Source organism: Myzus persicae, unplaced genomic scaffold, assembly GCF_001856785.1.
Source record: "Myzus persicae strain clone G006 unplaced genomic scaffold, MPER_G0061.0, whole genome shotgun sequence".
Classification (NCBI taxonomy): Eukaryota; Metazoa; Arthropoda; class Insecta; order Hemiptera; family Aphididae; genus Myzus; species Myzus persicae.
This window is the reverse complement of record NW_019101621.1, coordinates 235,995-260,538: the sequence shown is the minus strand read 5'-3', so window position 1 is coordinate 260,538 and position 24,544 is coordinate 235,995. Positions and strand designations below refer to the sequence as shown.

The window sequence follows — 24,544 nt, the reverse complement described above, 5'->3', positions numbered from 1 at the left end:
ATAATTTATACGATGTATATATTATTGTTATGGAAGGTAACATAACCTGAGTTTCGGGGCAATAAAGTTTTCACTCGCTCGGTGACAAATCAGTACCTTTTTGTTCACATAATACCGGTTTGTAGAACACTTTATGTTAAACCCTTCGTATAACGTTCATGATTTTTTTATTGACCATTAGTACTGTTTTTTTTACGTTCAGAATTACATACATACTAATATAATGTCGTTGGGTAAATAAGTATATTGTGTTAATATGATACCTATATAGTATATATTATCATTGTATTGACAATCCTTTGCATGTTCCTTAGATGCCTTAGTGATTTTTGGAATTTTATGTAATAAAACTATACTACACATATTTCAAGATTAATTAGATAAATTACTTTGGTCACTTAAAGAAATACTTAACGAATTCCTCAAATTCCTCGAATTCGATAAAGACTGCTCCAGTGAAAACCATCATTATGTCGAAGTTTCGATTGTATTATAGGCGAGCCAGACGGACACGCCATGCGGTGTTGGCGCCGATAGAATATTATAGATTACAATATCATCGTATTAAAACGTGTGCAACATTTTTTTTTACAATTCATTTTATCGTTGCTTTCCAAAGGGAGTGGCAAAATATAAGCCAGCTATTTTATTTTTATTTTTATCGTGTACTGTGTACATGCCGATGAGCGGCTATAAGTGCAACTCAGCCACTTTGGTAGGCAATGTGCTAAAATTTGATTTGATGCATTCTTAAACCTTTTCTGTCCGATTCACCAATGGCAACCAAAAAATAAAAAAAATATTAAGTTCTACTAAAAAATTAAGAAAATTGCTCGGAAAATTAGTTATTAGGTAAAATAAGCTTGCAAATTGTACACGTCTTATATACACATATTGTACCTGCAACCTGACCTTTTTGTCCGTCAAATTATGTGTTTGACTTGCTCTTGTATATCTTCGACTTGTAGCATTGCTAATTCTGCGACTTAAGTTTGTTTAAAATTTAAAGGTGATTGCTTACACTAGCCATGATGAACAAACAATATTATCAAAAAACTCACTGTACAATTTTTCATTCATTTTCCGATTGAATCGACTGTGAAATGTGCACTAAGAAATTATAAATTAACTATTTTATATCATAGATGGATCAATTTTAAACAATAAGCGTGATGCCTCGACTAAGGGAAATAGGAATTCATTTTTATATATACCTATAGATAGATATAGATTGATTGTAGAATTTTACTTCTCGGAACAATTCATATCTACACGGCGATCAAACACATAATTAGACGGTCAAAAAGTTATGGTTGCATGTAGGTATGAAAACCCGCGGGCCACTGTACCATAAAATATAAATAAAGATACACAATTTACACGTAAAAATTTGTTTTTGCCGATTTTAATCCCTTAAAAACAAAATTTTGAAAAATCCTTTCTTAGTGGAACTTGACATTATAATATTAATCTATCCTCAAAATTTCATTGCGATAACTCAAATAGGATCGGCTCTGCTCATTGCTAAAGTATACTTTCCTTTATATATAAAGATAGGTACCAACACTACCAACCACCAACAGTTCAGATAATATTTTGACTTAAGTAGTTTATCTTTGAAAAATATAATACATGAACCGTAATCGAATAAGTTTTGAACTGCAATTGCTCTTGGTTTCCTTCATCCCATTGCAGTACCGTGTTTCCAAAACTGTATACCCACATTGTATAGTTAGAAACTGAAACAATTAATACACGAAAGTACCTATCTATAACTATTGAAATACCTATATCATTATTATTATATATAAATAATATATGTTATATAGTATAGATAATACTATATTTAAGTATAAAAACATAATAACACCATTCAACGTAAACTATTAACAGAAAACGTTCTGTGTATTTAGGATAAAGTTAATTATATGTATATATGTAATTTAAAATATTATAATATTAATGTATTACAATATTAAGAGAGTATATAGTTATAAAACACCCTTCCATTATATGACGATCATTTTCTCACATTCATTCAAGTCCAGTATTTTAATCTAAGTAAAGGTTAGTGGTAGGACATCCTTTCTTGGACTCTGGACCATACTCAAAAATTAGAGAAGTGTTGCTGGCTGTTTCAGATAAAAATTAAAATCTTCTAGCCTTATTAATAAAAAATAATAACTGTACCTATACAATAGTTGCTCGAGCTTCCGTTTGTCGACTACTGATATAGGTAATAACTTACTAATAAATACTAATAAGTAATAACTAGGGCTTGAATTGTATAGCATAAGCTTCTATTTTTCTGTATGAAGCAGAAAATTAAGTTATACACATAAATTCGTTTCGTGACATTCTGATTCTACATTCTAAATAAATACATTTTTTTTGGTCTTTTTTTATTAATTTTTGCAATTATTCTGGTGATGGTATTTTAATGTGTTTATTGTATTATAACAATTTTAAAAAATGTTTATTGAATTAATGAAGAATGAAAACTCTCAATTTAGGTCTATCTTTCAGTCTAAAAACTAGAGAAGTTAGTATACACTGCACCACTGCTGCCGTATAAACTATTTTTAGTTTTTACCATACAATAATAGTTGAATAACTAAACAATAAAATAACATAGGTAATACAAATATGTCAGCAATAAATATTTGTAGATTTTTTAGCACTATAAACTAATGGTTTTCAGCCTGGGGGTAGCGAAAAATGGTGTTTATTAATAGAGTTATTTCATCCAATTAACATATCTAAAAGAACAATTAGTGGCAACCTAAACACAAAATATTGGAGACCATCAAAATTGGAACTGAAATAGTCATTTATATATTATGTTAATGTATGAAATAATTTACTGTTATTTTAAGTTATGACTTATGAATGAATTTTTTTTTAAATTAATAACCATTTTACAGAGTACATATCAATTAAAAGAAGTAAATGAAGATAAAAGAAAAAAGGCTCAACAATTGGATCAGACTCTTCAACGGTATATGATTTTTGTTCAAGACTCAGAATTTGAAAATAACGTAAGAGACTTCTATGCAATCATAAACAATCAATTCTTTAAACTAGAAAGTGCTTTAAAAGCACTCAATGTGTGTTTTAAATCATTTTTCCCTTTAAATTTAAATTACCCAACAGAGTCTACTCAAGCTTGGTATTTTATTCAAAAATATTTTTTTGAAATAGAAACAAATTTTGATAAAAACTATCAAAATATTAATAATATCATACACAACTTGAATAATTGTTAGAATAGTTTAGTTTTTAATATTGTTAAGCAATATTTTTTCTATTTATTTGGCTTGTAATATTTTTTCTGATTTTTTCTATTTATTTGACTTTGAGTTACTGCTGAAATAATCAAGTTTCTTTTTAATATTTTTAAGTTACATTTTTGCAATAATTATTATTTACCATAATATAAAATGCCTCAGTGTTTTATTTGTTTGGAAATTTTTAATTGTCAGTTAAATTTATTGAGACATATTACCCAATATCATTCATCTAATAATGTATCACAGCCTTCAAATGTTTAGAATTTGAATGTTATAGAGTATTTAGTTCTTTTAACTCTTTTAGGAAACATTTTAAAACTCATAATATACCTTGTGATGATCCATTAGTCACTATAGAACCTCAAGAACCCGTAGTAAATAACTTAGGTGAAAATAGCGAATTAAATAATTTATCTGTTAATAGTTCTGAAACAATAGTTTTTAATTAATGATATAAAATTAATTAATTTAAATAGTAATCATATTCTAAAAAATAAAGTTTTAAATAATTTAAAGTCTAATGAAAATAATCTGAGTACTATTTCAAAAATATTAACCATGTTTGATATCTTAAAAAATCCTTTTAAAGACCTTGAAACCGGGTGTTTTGTGTTTATATCAAGCCTGTTGAAATTTCTATAGAAAATCGATTAAAAAATGTTATTAATAATGGAAATACAGTACTTGATACTGTTAAAATTAATGAATATATTATTCCAATAAGATTAGTTTTTAAAAAAATTTTTGAGCAACCTAACGTTTTATTAACCGTTCTAAAATATTTTAATGAATTAAAGTCTATGCAAGGAAATATAATTTGTAGTTATTTACAGAGTGAAATTTGGAATGATAAGTGTTATAAAAATCCAAATAAACTCTTAATACCTTTTTTTATATTTCGATGATTATGAAACCAATAATGCTTTGAGGTCTCATGCTGGTAAAAAGAAATTAGAAGCAGTTTACATATCTTTTGGTTCTTGTTTTCCTTCTGAATTTTCTTCTTCATTAAATTACATATTTCTTGCATTATTATTTAATTCCATTGATATGAAAGAATAGGGAAATAAAATTATTTTTAAAGAGTTAATTTCAGAAATCAATTTTTTACAAAATAATGGAATTGATGTTCAGATCGAAAATAATAATTATATTATTCATTTCTCCTTGGCATTAATTCTTGGCGATAATCTTGGCCTACATATTTGATTCTAGGATATACCGAAAGTTTTATGGCTGTTCAAGTTATTCAAGTTCTAGATATTCCATACCTAGTAGGTACAAATTTTGAAACTATAAATCATGATGAACATTTACAGGCATATGTAGTTCAAAGTTGTCCTGATATTACTTGTATTTCTTTTGATGAATTACCAATTGAAAACAGTTGTGTTCTTCATTCTAAGACTAGTGACTGTAAATATATTACATGTAATTTTTGAAATATATATACTTTTTGTACTGTAAAATAAACTATTAATGATATTATGTATAGTTGATTTTTGTTCAATAAAATGTTAATTAATGGTATTTTGTGTTTATAATTTATTAATTTATCTACCACTAATATACTTAGTAAATGGTTTTCATTTAATCAGTGTGATTACAAGGGCGCCTACCAATGTTTTTATGGGGTATATTTATTTTTTTAAAGCTATTGTTTTTCAATTAGAAAACTTAAAATTTATTATAAATTTATTTTAATTTATTTATATTTTGATAACTATATTAATTGTGTTACACCTTGTCAATTTTTTTTAAATATTTTTTTCAGCTATAGCAAAAACTATAATCGTGATTTTTAAATAAAAATAAATTTGACGTTTTTTTACTAGATTTGTGCAATAGGTAAGTAATACTTATCACTAAGCTATCAAAAAAAAAAATTTGGACGAATCATGTTGCCTGCGACAAAAATAGCTTACTTCCATTTTCCGACCTTCACTGTGTGTCTGTGTATACTATTTTAAATACTAATTACACAACAATTGAACAACGTACACGCGCGTTAAAATAAATTGGCTACCGACTGGGTATTAAGGCATAAGCCTACAAAAAGTATGAAAGAACAAAGAACAAAGAACATTTTATTTGGATATTTTTATCTGTTTTGACATAGATAGATACTTTGTTTTCATTTTTTAGTTTTTAAAACAATATAAAACTATATATTCTGTCGTATAAATCATAAATATTACCTATAGAGCTCTTAAGAAATCCATTGTATATAATATTATACTTGGAGACAAAATTCTTACGTTTCGTGATTAAATTTCTAATAAACTAATTATAGTGATTAGTGATAAGTGATAGCTAATAAAACAAAATATGTAATAGCCAATAGGTATGTTAGTAAAGGTGATTTTTTAGTATGATACTTATAAGATTTGATTGAAAATAAATCGCTCTGCAGTGATTAAGGAAAAAACATTTCTTATGAAAATTAAAGAAAACAATTTGAAGGGTAGGTAACTCGGAGCTTTTTTCGATAAGATACATTTTCAAAAAATGATGGTGGTTTGAAAATTCTAAAGATTAGTTGTAAACAATATTATACTATATAATTTATATTGACTGCCGTTTTTGAACTTTACAATACAGAAAAAAAAGTCACGAGGTGTCCTTGTAAATATTGTTTCCTATATTCCGCATATGGTAGGTATATTTTCATCCTAAAATCATTCTGAAGATGTTTACGTTTTGTAATCGAAGTGAATATTTTTTTGCACTGTTAAGTTTCAATTATTCCGGTACCTATATAGCTGCTGTCAAAAGTTGTCAATCATACCGAATTGTGACATTAATAATAGCACCTCTAAGCGCGAGACACGAGTGCCACAACGCCATCGGTACCTATGCGGTTTAAGGCCCGTTTCACATGGACGCGTATCATACGCGAAATACCGTTCACTCGAATTTTCATTTACATTGATTAAATTCATACTCGCCACTCCGACGACGGCGCGTTTCCCTCGCCGGAAGGTTGAACATTGCACCTTAATTTAAACTAAAAACTAGCACGTACGACACTTCGAGTATGATTCGCGTCCATATACGGGCCTCATAAGTGCTATTAATTTTGAATCAAAAAAAGGTGAAAATGGATAACAGTGTTACTACTTACGATTTGTTTGAAAGTATATGGAAAAGAAAATAGCAATTTGATAAATCTACGAGTTTATATGCCTTATGAAGATGTCAAATATAAATAATATTTTAAAAATTAGTAAAATGCATGGCTAAATATACTTAATATATTTAGCCATGGTAAAATGTATATTATTTACATTTAGACTTATACTTACTTCAACTGTTTGTTCAACGATGATAAATAATAAGTGATGATAATATATTAAATATATGTAACTATATTTATATGTGTATCTTGTACATTATACTATTATACTTTTATATTATTATGTTATTATCGAAACAAATTTTAGTTCTAAAATTAAACAATTTTCGACATAAGTGCATAACGTTGAAAGAGATTGGTCACTAACACACAAGGTTCCATAATATTATGATTATAATATATTATAAAGAGCTTGCGTAAAGCACATTATTAGTTGTGATATTGTTTATATTGTATATCTAGACAGTGAAAGACAAACCTTTTTCTGGTCACATGCCAAGATTTTATTATCAGTGTAAAAAATATACCACGTGCCAGTAATATATTCGTATAGACTATATTGGTTACATACAAAAACAAATTTTCTGAAAGATTGGGGATTTTTTTATTTTATTATATCGTATATATATATAAGATATCTATCTTAGATATAATGATAATAAATATTATTTCATTAAATAGATAAACAAAAAGTAATTATATGAATATTTTTGAAGGCCTACGTTATATGATGCAGTGTGCATGTGTGCCACATGGATCGCCAGCCTGGATCTAAATCAAACAACAACATTGATGGTATTAGATCATTTTAAGAAATTACAGAAGTTTTCAGAATACAGAATATCATAATAATATAATATCTCTAACTAAACTAGTATGGTTCTCGTATAATTTTTATTCATTATTATTTATTATTAATGATTAGAAAAAAAATAAAATGTTCTTTATAATATGTGAACAATAAATCAATAAGCTATAAGCATATAAGATTATGTACCTACCTACATTTATTTTCGTTGCCCTGTAAATATATAAAAAAATCTGCAGATACGAACGGAAATAGAAAATAGTACGCGCACAAATTATTAAGTACCTACATCGTACATTCGTACATGTTGATAGATTATTATTATTAATATTACCATTAATCACTACACTTTGCAAGCCTCCATATTTATAGAATCCAAACACATTAACATTTTTACTAAGTTAAGTAGGATTTTATTGATATTATTTTTTTAAAGTAAGTTCTGACCTTTTTGAAAATGTACTTTTTAAAATTATTATAACTTACTTAAAAATAATATCAATAAAAGCCTACGTGTGGCCCGAGATAATAATTTTCCCTATGAAAATTTGGTATTTCGTACTGGTGTAAGGAGACAACACGTCATGAGGGTGCGATGTCCTCTGAAATAACTCAAAAACTGCTAGTTAAAAATTTAAATCTAATACGTCAAAATATCCAAAAAAGAACTATGTGCTAAATAATTAAGAGTAGAAAAGAGGGGGGGGGGTCTCATTTGAAAAAAATAATTTTGTTCTCAACAGGACTAAGTAGAACAAAAAATATCAAGAATTTGAAAGTATCGTTTTGACTATATAATAATAATATAGTATATAATATATTAATATGGTATTTATACGCGTATTACGTAGGCATAATATAATGATATACATTGTAATAATCGAGGTGCACATTTTTAGATTTTTATAATTGTTGTGATAAGGTGATAAATAAAAAATAAATTCATTTCATGACATTCTGATTCTAAATTCTAAATAAATACATTTCTTACAGTTTTTTTTTTGCGCAGGTAAATGCGGTTTTTAAATTTATTTTTGCAAATTATTCTAGTTATGGTTTTATTTATATTTATTTTGTATCTGTGTAAAGATCTTACTATTTTATACTTGGTTAATTGATTTCTGATAGAAAATTGAATTTTATTTGTACTTTTAAGAGGTGAAATTTGAAATTTCTCAGAACTCTTTTAAATAATTTTGAAAAATAGAAAAAATTAATGAAAAACTTGTAATTTTATCCATAACTGATTTTGTATTTTGATGCAACTCAAAAACAAATAATCGTAGACAAGTGGGTACTTGAAATTTTCAAGAAATATATTCAAATTATTTTCTATACATATTATAATAGATAATATAAGGATACATTTTTAAATATATTTTAAGTAATTTTTGGTTATTTATAGACATTTTAAACTAAACATTTTTTTTTAGTTTTATATCTGTAATAAATAAGATATAATGAAATATTTACTACCAATAACAATTTTAATTAGGGTCACAAGTTGTTTAATAATTAATAGCAGTTAAAAAATATCAAAGATACATAGCCATGATTTTTTCAAATATTTAAATTAACTTAAATCAATTTAAATGAATACAAATTACTAATAAAATAACTTATTACATATTTTCAAGGATTAATCAATTCAGAAAGTTTTTAATTATTATTGGAACAATGTCAAATGAAATTTGACACCAATTTTTTCACCATGTTTTTGAGGATAAAAAATTATGAGTTTAGACAAATTAAAAAAATCTGAACTTACTTGTAAGTAAATAATCACTGAAGATCTTGAGAGTATGCTGATATATTTTAATAAATAAAATATGTTGTGTTAAGGTTAGTGATTTGGTTGATGAGAAAACAATCAGAGTTTGGTAGCACTCAAGTTGAAATGCTATTTCAGCATTAGCCAAATTTCCTGTAGCTGCAATGGAATTAATCTATAAGTTAGGGGAAATGATAATGATTAGTATAAAAAATAACTAATACACTACCTACAATAATAGCTGTAAAAAATATTTAAAAGAACTTAATATATGTTTATATATTATTAGCTTCAAATTTTAAATTAATTTTTTTTAAACGTAAATGAATCAAGATGTTGTTGAATTTGATCTACTGATAATAAATATGCATATTTCTTGTTAAAATATGATGCTAAGGATACTTCAAAGAATATTATAATGATAAATATTTCAAAGTAATTTACGCACTTCATATTTACTCTACTTTAAAGCTAAATGTATAGTATTATTTGTGTCCCTATAGTTCACAAATCTAAGACACAGAACAATAATTAATACTTATTTTATAACTTTCTGTTATTTGATTAACTGAACATTATTCGGGTTAATATTTCATTTATGTATCATAAATTAGTATTATATTAAGTTATTGGATTTAATGGACTGGAAATTTAGGGGGAAGATGTTAGGTATTGCATTATTATATTTACATTTATTTGTAGTCACACATTAGTAGTGACGGGTGAAGCCAAATAGTATGATGAAAAAGATTTTTTGGTAAAAATAACTATGTTTTTGATAAATAATACCTTATTTTGATAATTTTTGTTTGAAACACTAAAGGTAGTTATTATGTCATTGATAAACTATTTTGACTATTACGTGTACAGTTTGGCTTAAGAAAATAAGTATTATATATTTACTAATGTGTTAAGTAATAATACAATCAGCCTTTTATTTAATTATTTTTCATTGACTAGTTATGACTAGTATGAATTGACAATCATCAATTATTTCTTAATATTTATACATTTATTATTTTAACTAGTATGATATCTTTATCATGGAGATTTTCTTGCTGGATTATAAACTTATTTATCATGTATGTCTATTGTCTAACATTACAAAATGTTCTCAGAACATTTCAGTCACTAATATATTATATATAACTGCTTATAATGCATGGTAGGAGTGCTGCAGACTTGATCAACAATAGCGAACAATTTATTTTATTCATTTCAAAGACAAATTAGTGTTAAATACCAGTTTATATGTAAATGTTAATTTTTAATTACATGTCTTATGTTTTGTGAAATTAAATTTATTTTGTATCCAGTCAATAGTCACATGATTCATCAGTATAGGCTTAAATTATAGTAAATAGTAATATTGTATACACTATACACAATATTACTGTATCCATATATGTATAGTATTACAGTATAATAAAATCTGAAGTTGATGAATATCATTTTGGTGTGATCACAGATTTAGGATAAGTACCTGAAAAATAAATCCTACTCGATTAGTGTTTACATTTTTCTGCCACTTTAAGTCACACTTGAAGACTGGATTTGGTTGAATCTTCTTGGGAGTAACATCTTAAATCTTTATTAGTAGGTATATGAATGGTGTCTGCTTATATAAATTGATTAATAGCTTAAATTAAACAATAATTAAATAATTTATTCTCATATATATTTTTTCATTTGGTATAATGATTAATTATCAAAGTAATTAGTTCTTATTCCATCGGAATAGTTTTAGGAAAATGTTAGTTTGGGTTTTATTTAGTTAGTTTTTTTTTTGAGGAGGTGGAGGGGTGGAATTAATGATAATAATTATATGTCAGTTTTAAATTATTATTAACAAGTGTTAATAAATTATAGATTTCATTCAATTAATTTTAATTTAAAATTTAGAAAAAATATTTATTCAAAACATTATAATATTGAACTGCAGTCCTAAATCAGGCTAAAATCAAATTTTTAAAAAGTTGTTATTTTAATGTTTTAAATTCTTCAATTTCAATAGCTAATTACTATTTGAGTCAAACCAATATCAATAATAGTTATTATTTACATATATTACCATAAGAAAACAATCCCCAAATCCTCTTAAACACTGAGCACCAAAAATTGTAGACACCCGAAACAGCATATACTTAACTTCCAAGATTAAGACTACCAATAAAAATTAAAAAAAAAAAAACAAAGGTTCATATTTAAACAATTATATAATTAATTTAAATTAGCGAAAATAACATAAATATGTCATACTTGATTTATATTAAATGAATTAAGGTTTTTTTTTAAAGAACAACAGTCAAATTGCAAATTACTTTGTATTATAAAATGGCTATAGAGCTCAAGATTGGCAGATTAATAACTTAAGTATTTATTTTGTCTTAAATAGTTACAGCAATTAAAAAAAGATTACTGAACAATCCAAAGTATCAGATTGTTTGATAATTTACAATGTATTCTAAAAGTAGAGAAACAATTTAACTACATTTAAAATTTTTATAAATTTTAACATTTATCAATAACAAAATAAAACATAATTTTAAATGGTAATAAAAAATATAAAATCTCCTTAGTACACATTTTTAAACTTGTTACAGATGTTTTAATTTAATATTATATTTAATTATTTTACGCATTTCACATGTTGTATACGTAATTACTCGAATTTACACAAGCTGCTTTAATAAACTACAATTATATGTTTTGTTATGAACTTATGCTTTCAAATTAAGAACATCAAAATTGAAATAAAAAAAAAATGTGATAAATAAAAAATGTAGGTATTCTAGTAACAAAATAGGTACAAATAACAAAATGGAAAAAACTTGTAATAAATTTGTACTCAAATTAAAATAAACTTGTCATAGACTTGTATTAAACTTATAATAAAATTGTAATTAACTTGTATTAAACTTAAAATAATTAATAGTAACCAATTATTAAATGAAATTGATAAAAATAAAATACGGATACGCCCTGTATACATTATTAGTGGGCAAATGTACTTGAAAATTGAATAAAAAAATAATTTCTTAATACTAAAGATCCCCATTAACTACTACCACAACTAAATGATCATCATTTAATGCTTCACTACTTAAATTTTTTGCAAATTGTTTCAATAATTTGGCTGAATACTCACATGGAGGAAATGCATATAATACACCAATTAGTTCTGGATCTTTATTTATTAATGATATTACCCCAGCAGCTTCTTTTTGCTTTAAATATGTTACTAAATTGCGTAACGGTCTAATTTGTATCAATGCGTCATCGTTGTAAATGGAATGAGTAGAATAAGGCATTGCCAAAAATATAGCATGCTTATCGGCAGTCGTTATACGATTAGAAACATCTTCCAACTTTGACTCATCTAAACGCAATCGTTGAGTTATGCGTAATATTGATTTACCATCTAAATCTTTCATCATTGACTGTATGATATTTGCATCACCGGAAATTAAATGGCATTTAGCAGGGAACTGAGAGGTTTTTAATACAAGACTGCCTTGCCATGAATCAGAACATTTACAAGCCAAATGCTCTAGTGTACGAACAGAATCCAAAGGACTTACAGATTGTATTTCTGCTTCTTCAGATTCTACATCACTGTCAATGAATTGGTGAAGTGATGATCCAGAAGAACTAATATCAGAAACAGAATGCTGCTTGAATGATAGACTATTCTCATGATTACCAAGTCCTCTACTTTCTTCACTATATTCTGTATGATCATTACGATCAATTCTAGAACTATACAAAGGATACTCATTATCTGGCCAACCAAATTGTCTTGTTAGTTCTTGTAAATCTCTTGCAGTTGCTGGAACATCACCTTGGGATGACTTGGACTTTGTTGAATAAGTTAATGTAGGACTGCTACAGACTTCTGTAGCAAAATCTGTTCTCAGTTTATGTTCTGAGCCTCCTAAAGGCACTCCTCTCATTCCATTGACAGCTGCAGTTGCAGCATCAATACTTTCATAATGTATATAGGCACAAGTGTCACCTTTGGTAAACTCAATTTTTTTGATAGCACCAAATCTATCAAATTCTTGTATTAGTTGAGAAAGTGCTGTCCAGGGACCCAAACCACCAACCCATATCCGTAGTGTTGGAATAGATTTTCCATAGCCAATTTTACATTGATATCTGCCTATATATTGACCAGATAATTCGACTTTGGCTCTATGAGCCATATCTAAATTTTGATAACGAACAAATGCATATGAATTTCCTGTTCCTGGCAACGGTCGTTTAACATCAATATCCTCAACAACTCCATATTTACTAAATAAATGGTAAAGTTCTTCATCCGAAATGGAAAGTTCTAAATTTCCAGCAAACAATGTTCGTGTAGCTAATGGGTCATCTTCAGGTAGAATATGGTGTAAATAGTTAGGAAATTTATCTTTTTTGTCTTGTATCATACGAGGATAAGAGTATGGTTTAAGGGGTCGCACAACATGTCTTGGTATCACATGGCCATGCAATGGATGAAATGGACGAGTAGGAGGCATACGATGTAATAGCTGTTGTCGAGATATCATGAGTTCACGTGGATTTAATGATGGCATATTTATTTGTCGAAAGATTTGTTGCGGACGCATAGAGGGAAAAACACCATATGGTAACCTTTCGTATAACCTATCACTTAGATGTGGTCTATGAACTTCTATAGGAGCAGGATAGTACCTTTCAACATCTGGAGAAAAGTGTCGGGATTGCGAACGTCTAGCTCTTGATTCATAATGATCTCTAGAACTACGGCTTTCATAAACAGGTGCAACTAAAGCTATTTTATCAAACAAACTAATTTTAGGCTTACTTTGTATGGCATCTTTAGCATCTCCTGAGTTTTTAAAACACACATAAGCCATTCTTTCATCTAGTTCATGTGATATTTTAACAGAAAATTCACCAAATTTTCTGTATTCTCGATACAAAGTTTCTTTGACTTGTTCGTCAGTTGCTTTAGGATGTAGAGCACTAACACACAATACTTTATAAGTGTGATACGAGCGATCCAAATCCCTAGATCGGTCAAATTCGTCAATTTCTGAAAACCTAGACACTCTAGGACTTGGCGGTGTTCGAGCTCCACGACGTACATATTCAGACAACTCTTGCTCGTCTGCACTACTATCATACCTTTTAATACTGGTATGACGTTTTTCATGTGACACACGAGGAGAAGAATAAACATAAGTAGCGCGTTTCGTATTATTATCAATTTTCACGGTGATATTTTCAGGTTTAAAATGTTTTGGCATTCTAGATATTTTGACGGACGCACAATAAAACCAAAAATACCTGTAAATATTCATTATTTAATAATAATATACCAAAACAACGTTATTAAATTAACGATAAAACATATTAAGCATTTTAATTTAATTTCGTAAATATTAAAGGGCGCTCACTTGTAAAATGTTAAAACCCAACACAAGTACACAGCAGACGATGTCACGCCGTCCAGGTACTGCAGATCAACAATGCGGTAAAAGATTAAAAATCGATTGAATTACTATTTGGACACGATTTGAACAAAAATAGTTTTAAACTCGAAGTAATCCAAATATGGAGTACTACTAAAAATTTCAAAAAAAAAAATGATAATAAACGGCGGAATATAGTGTACCCACCGGACGCGATGCGACGCGCACGTTACGCCAAACGATAGCGAGTCGTGACTCGTGTACCCGACGAGACTACCACTACCGTATAAAATGTATTTTAATATGATGGTAGTTGCGGTTGTACACGAAATACATTCGTTGCTTATATCACCTACGTAGTGAAAAAAAAATAACGATAGTAACGATGATTTGGCATGATAATGATAACGATAACGTGATAGTGTGATACCGCAGGTGACGAAATCTGATATCTATGAAATGACAACCACGATTTAAGATATATCTGTGATTTACAGTAAATCACAATATTGTGTGTTACGTTGTTTAATGTCTAATACATATTATGTGATGGCCGCAGACCTACTGATTAGATTGAGAGAAGTGGAGTTTCATTTTATGTCTGTGCTGTTGTCGGTTCGATAGATCGTTGTAGGCAGATGTTGGTTCGATAAATAATAAACAATACGAGTACTCAATTGTCGAACTACGACAGCGTACTTCACGGCGATTTCATTTGATATATAGCATTTGTGACAACATTTCTGTGCAAGAGCGTATTCGACTATTCGATTTGATCCATTTTCAGTATTTTACATTATATTTAATTGCACTGTCGAGTGACAACATTCGTGTGAACTCAGTGCCCACTTTTTTCACCACCGATTTTGGAAGAGCTAATACTGCCCATTAGGTAATTTTACTTCTCCACAATGGTATCGAATTTTGTTTTCTCATTCGTAGCACATTTGGTAACACTTGATAGATCGTTATAATATTATAATTATAATTTATAAACAGTTTTAGCTTTAGAGTTAGAATGTTCTGATCTTACAAAGATATTTGTTATTTTTTTTTTTATCTGTCATCATCTTGCGGAGTAGTAAAAGTTCTTCGATTTTCTACTTCAGCATCCTTCCTGATATACAATTAAATTTAGTTGGTACTGTGTTGGGGGGGGGGGTAGAAAGTAATAAATGTGATTTTAAGGTGTAAACATAAATGTAACAAATTATCATAGACGTTAAACATATGGATGCGGCATAGTCTATCTACACTTTGCATAAGACTTGATTACTTGTAGTCAACATAAAGGGGAGCATAGGCAAGGGGAAATAAGTTTCTCACTCACACAGAAGTGCCCCCCTCCCCCCCATAAGATAAAGAAATGGAATGATAATTCACGCTATCTAGTGTTTTATCATTCATATTATCCATCTTAACTTCACGATTTTGGATCAATGCCGCATTCCTAAGACGTAATAATATATTAATATTGATATGATGATGTACATGTGAAATTTAAATAAATCGTAATATAAGCTCTCATAGAGACTTTTTTTTAACTATTAGTGGTGATATATTAATATTAATACTGTTTTGTAGTAGGTGTTGATTTGCTTACATTCTTGAAAATTACATGACTTGATTAAGAAGTTCACTATCTGGTTTACCTTTGATAATACGGTGGTGTACAAGGGCACGGTATATTATTGTAATTTGTAATATCGCATTCGTAATAATCTGTTGTTGGGTCACCTCGATTATGATTAAATTGAATCATGATCCTGATATTAGATCATGCACTATTGATGTAGCTATACGCATATATGCTGTGCATTAGATTTGGTGCCAAAATGACTGAAAAAGCTAGAGTCTTGCATGCGCACAAACAGTCTGAGCTCTAAGATCATATTGTATTCATTATGGCATCAAGAATTAGGTTGGTGGCTACATCTATAGTACATGACCTGAGATCTTGATCCACCGAGATAGGTAATAATGTATACCTCAGTACCCCGATCATAGGTAATTATTATCTATGATCCCAGTAGGTGGTAGGTCACGTCCAGTTGCCTGGAATACTTTAATGATGACACAATGCACAATAGCATATACTTTAGATCAATATTACTTCACTACTCAGAACTAGCAAGTCCATGAGCACTTAGAATCAACGTCAGATAAGTAGGTAAGTTATTTTATAATTTAAATTGTGTATTGGAATGTACTGAATAATTTTAAAGATTTGTAATTTATAGGTACCTGCATCAATTATATCGCCAGGTCCATATTTAGATTCCATCATCCACGATTAGTACCGGCATCCGTCACTGATTTGAAATTATGATTAATTAGTAAGTAATTACAAAATATTAATTATTCTCCATTTAATTCAATAATTGTATCAACAATTTAAAACCACCTAACTTATAGTGTTCATTATGTCACAATACAAAAAGTTATTATTTTTTTTTTTGAAGGATCTGCATTGCAACTTTTTTTTGAAAAATATTTCAGCAATAAAAATAAAAAATAAATGAGCTGTTATGTATCTATTTAAAACCCAAATATCAGTTCATAATTTTGAATTTTTTTTTACTTCTTAAATATTTCTCTAAAACAACAATTGAGTATACAAATAAAAGTAATATTAAAATTAATAAATAATAAGAAAACAAACAATCCTTGTCATTAATATTTTTAATTTCATATCCTGCCTACTACAACAGGTATTCCATAATTACCTAAAGAAAATTGTGGCCTGGAAATTATTTTCAAATTACCTTATAACTTTGTAGCATCAACACTTAAAAACTGAAATGACATGCTTGACAGTATGTATACCATGTAATCTCATAATTAATTACTTTAACTACTTATTATTTATGTTTATACAGTGCTGAATTGAGGGGGCTGGAATCCATCTTATTTTTAGAAGAATGTTTGCCTAACCCTTATAATTTTATAAGTACATACCAAACAGTAAGACGTAAGACATTCTATATTAAGGTACTCTCATTTTTAATTACACTTTCATCTCAAGGTTTGGTTTTCAGCTGCAAATCTATAACAGTTGGTTTATGTAAATAATGCATATACTGAGTTTTTACTGGATCCATTAATCTGTATTGGTATTTGCCAACTGACAATGCTGTACAGAATTGTTGTCAATTTCTGATGTATGTATTAATAACATTTTTGGTATGATAAATATATTATATAGTTGATCTAATTCTTTAGGTCTAGATATATTAATAAATTATGAATTATTTTCAGATAATTAGTTAAAGGTTTTGAGTTTATTTATTTATTTTGTTCAAAAGTTATTCAGCCTATCTTCTGTTGACCTTGCTGTTTCATTTGAGGAAAAAGTAAGTTAACTTTAAAATTGATAATTGTTGTATGGAAGATCAACTCACCTAACATGTAAATTTAATAAATAATAATCATATATTATGTGTAGTAGCAGCTTGGAAAAAGTGCATTGGAATCACTTGTTCAATAAAAAGAATGAATAAGTGGAGGGACCCCATGTGTAGATTGTTGATAAGCCAGATTATTTTTTTTATATCTGGCATCTGCATATTAAAATAATTATTGATAGATGAATATAGACGTCAAACAGTTATAGAAAACTATTGACTTTATGCACATTTTTAAAGTATCCAATCTCTATCAACTACATAGCCACAATGGTGTATGTAATTTTTATAGTTCATGCAATTAATCACTAAAAAACAATGAACTATAGCGACAAATAACAAATAATATGTTAAATATAATTAATCTCCATAGAAAAAAAAAAGAACTATTATTATCAGTAGGGCCCGGATTTCAATGCAAAGTGCATATTTTTTTGGTTGATCATATACAATGCTTTCTAAGTACATAATTCGTTCCATGTAATGAGGGTTTGAAAGCTACAAATTTTATTTGCATTTTTTCGCATATTTCGACGTTTTTTCTTTTTTAGAGCATTTTTAGCATTATTGGGTCATTTTGTTGGTTTTTAATGCATATTTGTTCAAAATAGATAAAAAAAACTTGGACTATTCAAAAAAGTATCTATAGATAAATTATTTTCTTGTATTTAAGAAGGTTTATCGGGTTTTTCCATACATATTGTCATTTTTTTTTTCGATTTAGTTTTTATCTTATCTTAATTTATTATTGACTGTAGATGTTTAGAATGAATAATATTTCCCCTAAAACGGCCAAAACATGCATGTCAACATCATATCAGTCAATATTTAAAATTTTCAGTTTTTTTTTAATAAAATAATTATTATGTCTCATTTAGGTATAAATTACAATTTGTATAAAAAAAATATATGGCATTTTTAAGGTCATTTTTGTGGTAAATTGTATTTTTTAAGGGCATTTTTGGCTATTTTTTAGAGCATATCTGTATTCTGTATGGTTTTAAGTGCATTTAAATCCGGGCCCTAATTATCAGTAAATTAATATTAATACTACCTACTAGAATAACAATGTATCGACATATTGAAACTATAACATTTTAAATTAAATTTATTACCACAAAATTTTAACAATTATTTCTTTTCTTCTCTATCTACTATGTGAGTATAAGACCCTATAATAATCATACACAAATGAACTGTACACAGAATGACAAATAAATAGGTCTGAGTAAAAAAATATGGATCCGTCACGGATCTTATGTAATTAGGTACATATTGTAATATTTTAATTTATTGTCGCAGGTATTTGAATGTATTATTAATTTGGTATAAGCCTTGACAGTTTGGTGGTAAAAAAAAAGTATAATCCCATTTTAATTAATTTATCTTCACAATTATTTTGTTCATTTAATTCTTTCAGGTTATTCCAATGTTCAATTGGCCTGATACTTTGCCAAATTGTTAAACAGATGGTATGACCCAGCAATCAACCTATGGAGGAGTGCACCAGAACGTTAGGAATGATCAACGATGATGTTATTGATGTTCAAATATATAGTGAAGTCCTATTGATAGACTCCCACATTTTATAGCTAATTAATTTTACAATGGTCTCATTATAATACATGTCATTTATTTATCTATCATTATCTCCCAAATCACCCAAAAATATTAGAGAAGCACCTGACAAATTTTAGAGGAAACAAAGCAGTGAGTGGCTTTGTCCCCGCACTACTCATTTATTGTATATTAATATCCACCTTAATATATAATATTTTATATCTCTGTTCATAAAATAAATATATAGATTTAAATCAATATTATAGTAATATAGTATATGGTTGAGAATTCGTAGAAAAATTAATTATTTTTAGCATGAAGTAATACAAAGTTTTTCAACCCTAAGTTTGAACTGGGTACAAACAAACGGTTTGGTTTTTTATTACTTTTTTTGGTTATTTTTTACAATTCATGTTTATTAAAACCAATTGACTGCATAATGCGTCTGAGTAACAAGGATCCCACCTTTCTCAGTGTATCTTAATTGTGTATTATTAATTTTTTTTTGTTATACTTCTATATTTTGTTTTATATTGCATGTATAGTTTTGTTTATGCTTTTGCTATAATATGAATATCTTATTTTGTATGTCCTAATTATTATAATTTATATTTTTTTTACCTGTAATTTTACTGTACTACCGCCCGTTATATATAATTAAAAAATAAAATAAAATATTAATTTATAAAATTGAAATTTTTTTGATATTAATAAGTTTATAGATATAGTTACAGTAAAACTTCCATATCATGAAGTCTCATGGATAACAAAAATAAAAATCGCTCCCTACCCACCTTTAATTTTGTTAAATAGAATTGATTAAATTTGGTTCTAATCAGGTTTGGTTCTCAAAAATTTTCCGTTGAACAGAACATTTTGTAAATTATAAGTTTGTTACATAGTTAATTTTATAACAAAGTTACTAGGTTTTTCAGCATATTTATTTAAAATACTTTCATTATTAAGGCTATCTAGTATTTACCCATATTTCCAGTGTTTGTTGGAGTTACTTTTTTTTGGTAATTAAATTACATTACTCATTCCTTATTAAATATTCTTAAGTTACTTTTTTATTTGGTCAAGTTACATTACTTTTAAGTAATGTAATTATGAGTTTAAAAAGTAGCTCTATTACAATAGAAGTTGCTCATTCTTCAAAAATATCACTGAAGCTTAATAACCATGTTAACAATATGACAATACACATAAACTAAATAATGACAAGTAATAATATAAAATTATTAACAGATACTAATTTTGCTACATATTAATCTTTATTTTTCAAATTTATTTTAAATAATACAGTAAAGAATTCCAATTTGAAAATAACATTTTATAGTCATTTGACTGATTTATAAATAGTCAATGTTATAACAAATATATCATTATTTAATTAATTTTACTCAAAAATTATAGTAATTGTATGATATATATTAATATTGACACACATTATCAATAAGTTCTAAAAATGTATTAAACCAAAGTAACAAGTAACTTATAGTAATTTAACTACAAAAAAGGTAACTTAAATTATATAAAAAATTACTTACAATAAAATGTAATTAGATTACCATCAAATGACTTTAAAATTAATTTTGTTACAGTAACTTATAACTTAAGTTAAGTTACTCTCCAACACTGCGTATTTCTCTCTAAATGGACAATTGATAAGTCCAATAGTCTATTATGACCCATGATAGTGGTACATATCCAACATTTTGAATTATTATTTAAGATATTCATGATATTTGAAGTGTTTGCATTCAAATGCAAGGTCCTAAGGATCCTTAGCATCACAATGATCGTTTATAATACCTAAAACATTTACATATTCTATCAATTATGGATTTTGTGAACATTCAATAAAATTTTTTTTGTATAATTTAAATCAACTATATTACAATTGTATAAATATAGAATATATTCAGTATATTCATAACAATGTATTCAGAAAGTTATAGTGTAGTGTAAATGTGAGAACGCTCTATAACCTTTGATCATATGGGCCCTTCTCTAAATAATAATCATCTTCATGATCTTATATCATCTGTTACTTAGTGTTAAAATTTTAATTAGTACTAAGTATGATTAATATAATGGACAGTTTTTAAACAACTTCGCGAAGATCTATATCTAAATTGCTAAAAACAACAATTCCATAACTGATAATATTATAATTGGTTACCTACACGTTATTTTATTTGAATATATTAACTTAACAAACATTTTACTCTAACATTTGAGTTGTTGATATACATTTTCAACTATTCATGTTCAAAATCTATTATTTTTTTTTTTTTATGTTCATAACCCCTATAAGTGATTATAGAAAATATCAATGTCGCTCTGCTGTACAGTAGGTTGAAAGTGAATCACTGTGATAGATGGTGTTAAATTTAATTAAATGATATAAAAATAAAATCATTGTATACCGAAAAATATTCTGATCGAAGACCATCTGTCAGAGTATAATATTGCTTAATAATTTAGTATATTTGATGATGTTATTGTGATTTAAGTAATTGATTTTACTATTAAGCAATAGTACAACAGTATGTTAAATTCATTTTTACCAAAACAATTTAATTTGAAAAGTCATTGTGTGTATAAAATATAATAATATTTTTAAATGACTACAAAATAACTTAAATCATTATTCTTAGTTATATATGAATTACATTATCCACATTTCGAACATAAAATAACTAAAAAAAAGCTCTTTATGTTTATTTTTAGAGTTGTTGGTTACAAAATGAACTACTTACATAAAATTTTGTTTTAAATTTTTAATCCATACCTATAAAAGTTTACATATTTTTAACTACAAAATCATACAAATTTTGCCAAAGTTTGAACTTTAAATGCTTATAAAAAAAAATCACAACTGCGTATTTTTAATATTTTTCAACTAATATTGTAACAATTTATCACGAGTCTTGCATTAATTTTTCATGCTTTTTGACACAACCAATACAATTTTATTGACATTCATATAAAAAAAAATTTAAAAAAAAAAAAATTAAAATGTCCGCCAACAGCTTAAAACGAGTCAGAATATTTTGAAAATTGTATCAAATATATGAATTGATAAAATAAAAATTTGGTGTAAATTTCAAGTGCCTACAGTAATTCTTTTTTGAATTACAACAAAATAAGAAAAAAATCGCTTCAATAGAAATCGAGTGAATGTTGTAAAAATTTCAATTTCAAACGCTCAAAAAATTTAATTTGACTTTCCGGTAGAAATTTTTTTTTGATAAAGGTAGACAAACTTGTAAGGAATCTTGTATTAAATTTTGAAATCTTAGATGTAAATAGACAAATTTTTATGAATTTCTAACTAAATATAATTTGCAAAATTCTAGGTTTAAACGCTCATAAAAAATTAACAACAACTTACAAGGAACATTTACAAGTTTTTTGATCGAGAGAAAATTTTTTTTATCGACTTAAAACAGTTAATAATCGAAAATTGTATGTGCCTATAAATATTTCAACTCAAATCAAATTATTTTGAAAATTGAATGATGTATGGGAAATGCTTACACAAATATTCAGTGAAAATGTTATGTATCTATATGGTCATTCTTGTTACACTAAAAACCAAAATCGATTTTTTCTAAAACAGGTTTTGTGTAAAAATTTCCGTTTTTCCTTAATTTGTTGTTTGTTTTTTCTGTTGTTTTTGATTACTATTGGGAATTTTAAATTTTGACCTCCCGAAGGCACCAACTAGATTCGTTTTCCTACCAGAAAAATTGCTGTTGAAGAAAATTGAAGCACTTCAACTGCATGAAACAGTGATGACAGACACAAAAATAAATACAAAAACACACATCATTGTAAAATCAAAACATTTATCGCTCCGCTCAGAATCTAAAATACGCAAGAGGGTGCGTGTGTTACCAATCAATTATATTCAGATAGCTAATATATTAAATATATTATTGCATAATATTATAGAAACTGCGTATTTTGTATTAATCATGGACATCAAGACAGGAGGCCCGTCGCTAGAGCATAAGCAGGTTAGGCCTTTGCCTAAGGGCGGAAACATTTTCAATGAAACTGAGGCGGCATTTTTTTATGATGAAGTAGAGTTTTCCCACACAATAATAGACACAGCTATAAATTCTTTGCGAGACAGATTTGATCTGTTAAACCACCATTGTTTAAATTTTGGATTCTTATACAATATTAACTTATTAAAAAACTGGGAGCACGAAACATTATTAAATCATTGCAAAGATTTGGCTATTTTATCATCAGCAAAAGAAACATCCGATATCGACGCAATAGAACTAATTGAAGAACTAAAAATATTTTGTCAACTTACCGAACCAAATAGTTCTCCCAACAAAAATCTTGAGCTTATTTAAAATAAAAAATTATAAGAGATTTACCGTAATATTACGATTAGTTTGAGAATCGTTCTAACGTTTTATACGATTCCGGTCACTGTAGCGTCAGCTGAGAGGAGTTTTTCTAAGTTGAAACTTATTAAAAACTACCTCAGATCAACCATGAGCAATGAAAGGTTTACCGGGTTAGTATTGTTATCCATTGAGTTCGACTTGGAGCAAGAATTGGATTTAGAAGACATCGTTCAACACTTTGCTTCAAAAAAAAGCAAGGAAAGTTAATTTTTAGTTTAGTACACCTCTGTGGACTGCGAATTGTAAACAATACAACTCAAGTTGAAGTACATATTTATATTAACTATTTTATTAATATTATAACTTTATAAGATTATTATTTTTATCATTATAGGTATAAGACGTTTATTAATTTATGGAAATAATAATATTGTATTAACTTTTTGAAATGTATTAAATACAACAATAATTTAAAATTAAATTTGTAAAATGTTAGGTATTCATTATATTAATAATGTACTAAAATTGTATACTGTAATATATTTAGCTTTTGATAGAAAGAGGCGGCATTACGTTTGCCGAAGGGCGGAAAATTTCTGGCGATGGGCCTGAATTATTGCCACAATACGACCAAAATATGGTTTCCTACAATCGCGCATCCGTGATTGCGTGTGCTCGATGAGCGATGCTTGATCGCTCAAAAGTTGATACACCAAAAAACAGTGTATGTAATGTATGCGTCATTATTCACGCGC

At 27.4% G+C, this 24,544-nt stretch overlaps 1 protein-coding gene and 1 long non-coding RNA gene across 5 annotated transcripts; one reads left to right on the top strand and one right to left on the bottom strand.

Moving 5' to 3' along the window:
* Positions 1-11,888: 11,888 nt before the first annotated feature.
* On the bottom strand, positions 11,889-14,712 carry LOC111029882 (putative RNA-binding protein 15). The gene is made up of 2 exons (XM_022309118.1): positions 14,435-14,712; positions 11,889-14,324 (listed from the first exon to the last, which is right to left on the bottom strand). The coding sequence occupies exon 2, from the start codon at positions 14,282-14,284 to the stop codon at positions 12,050-12,052; it is 2,235 nt and encodes a 744-aa protein (XP_022164810.1). The 5' UTR covers positions 14,285-14,324; positions 14,435-14,712; the 3' UTR covers positions 11,889-12,049.
* A 198-nt stretch (positions 14,713-14,910) lies between these two features.
* Positions 14,911-19,338, top strand: LOC111029883. Of its 4 annotated transcripts, XR_002604045.1 has the most exons (7): positions 14,911-16,619; positions 16,690-16,785; positions 17,161-17,265; positions 17,329-17,420; positions 17,488-17,632; positions 17,708-17,802; positions 19,274-19,338. It is a non-coding gene; the product is annotated as an uncharacterized LOC111029883 (long non-coding RNA). The 4 variants fall into 4 exon arrangements; XR_002604047.1 differs by lacking the exon at positions 17,161-17,265 and having other exon boundaries at positions 14,911-16,615; XR_002604046.1 differs by lacking the exon at positions 17,161-17,265 and having other exon boundaries at positions 17,488-17,610.
* Positions 19,339-24,544: the final 5,206 nt, after the last annotated feature.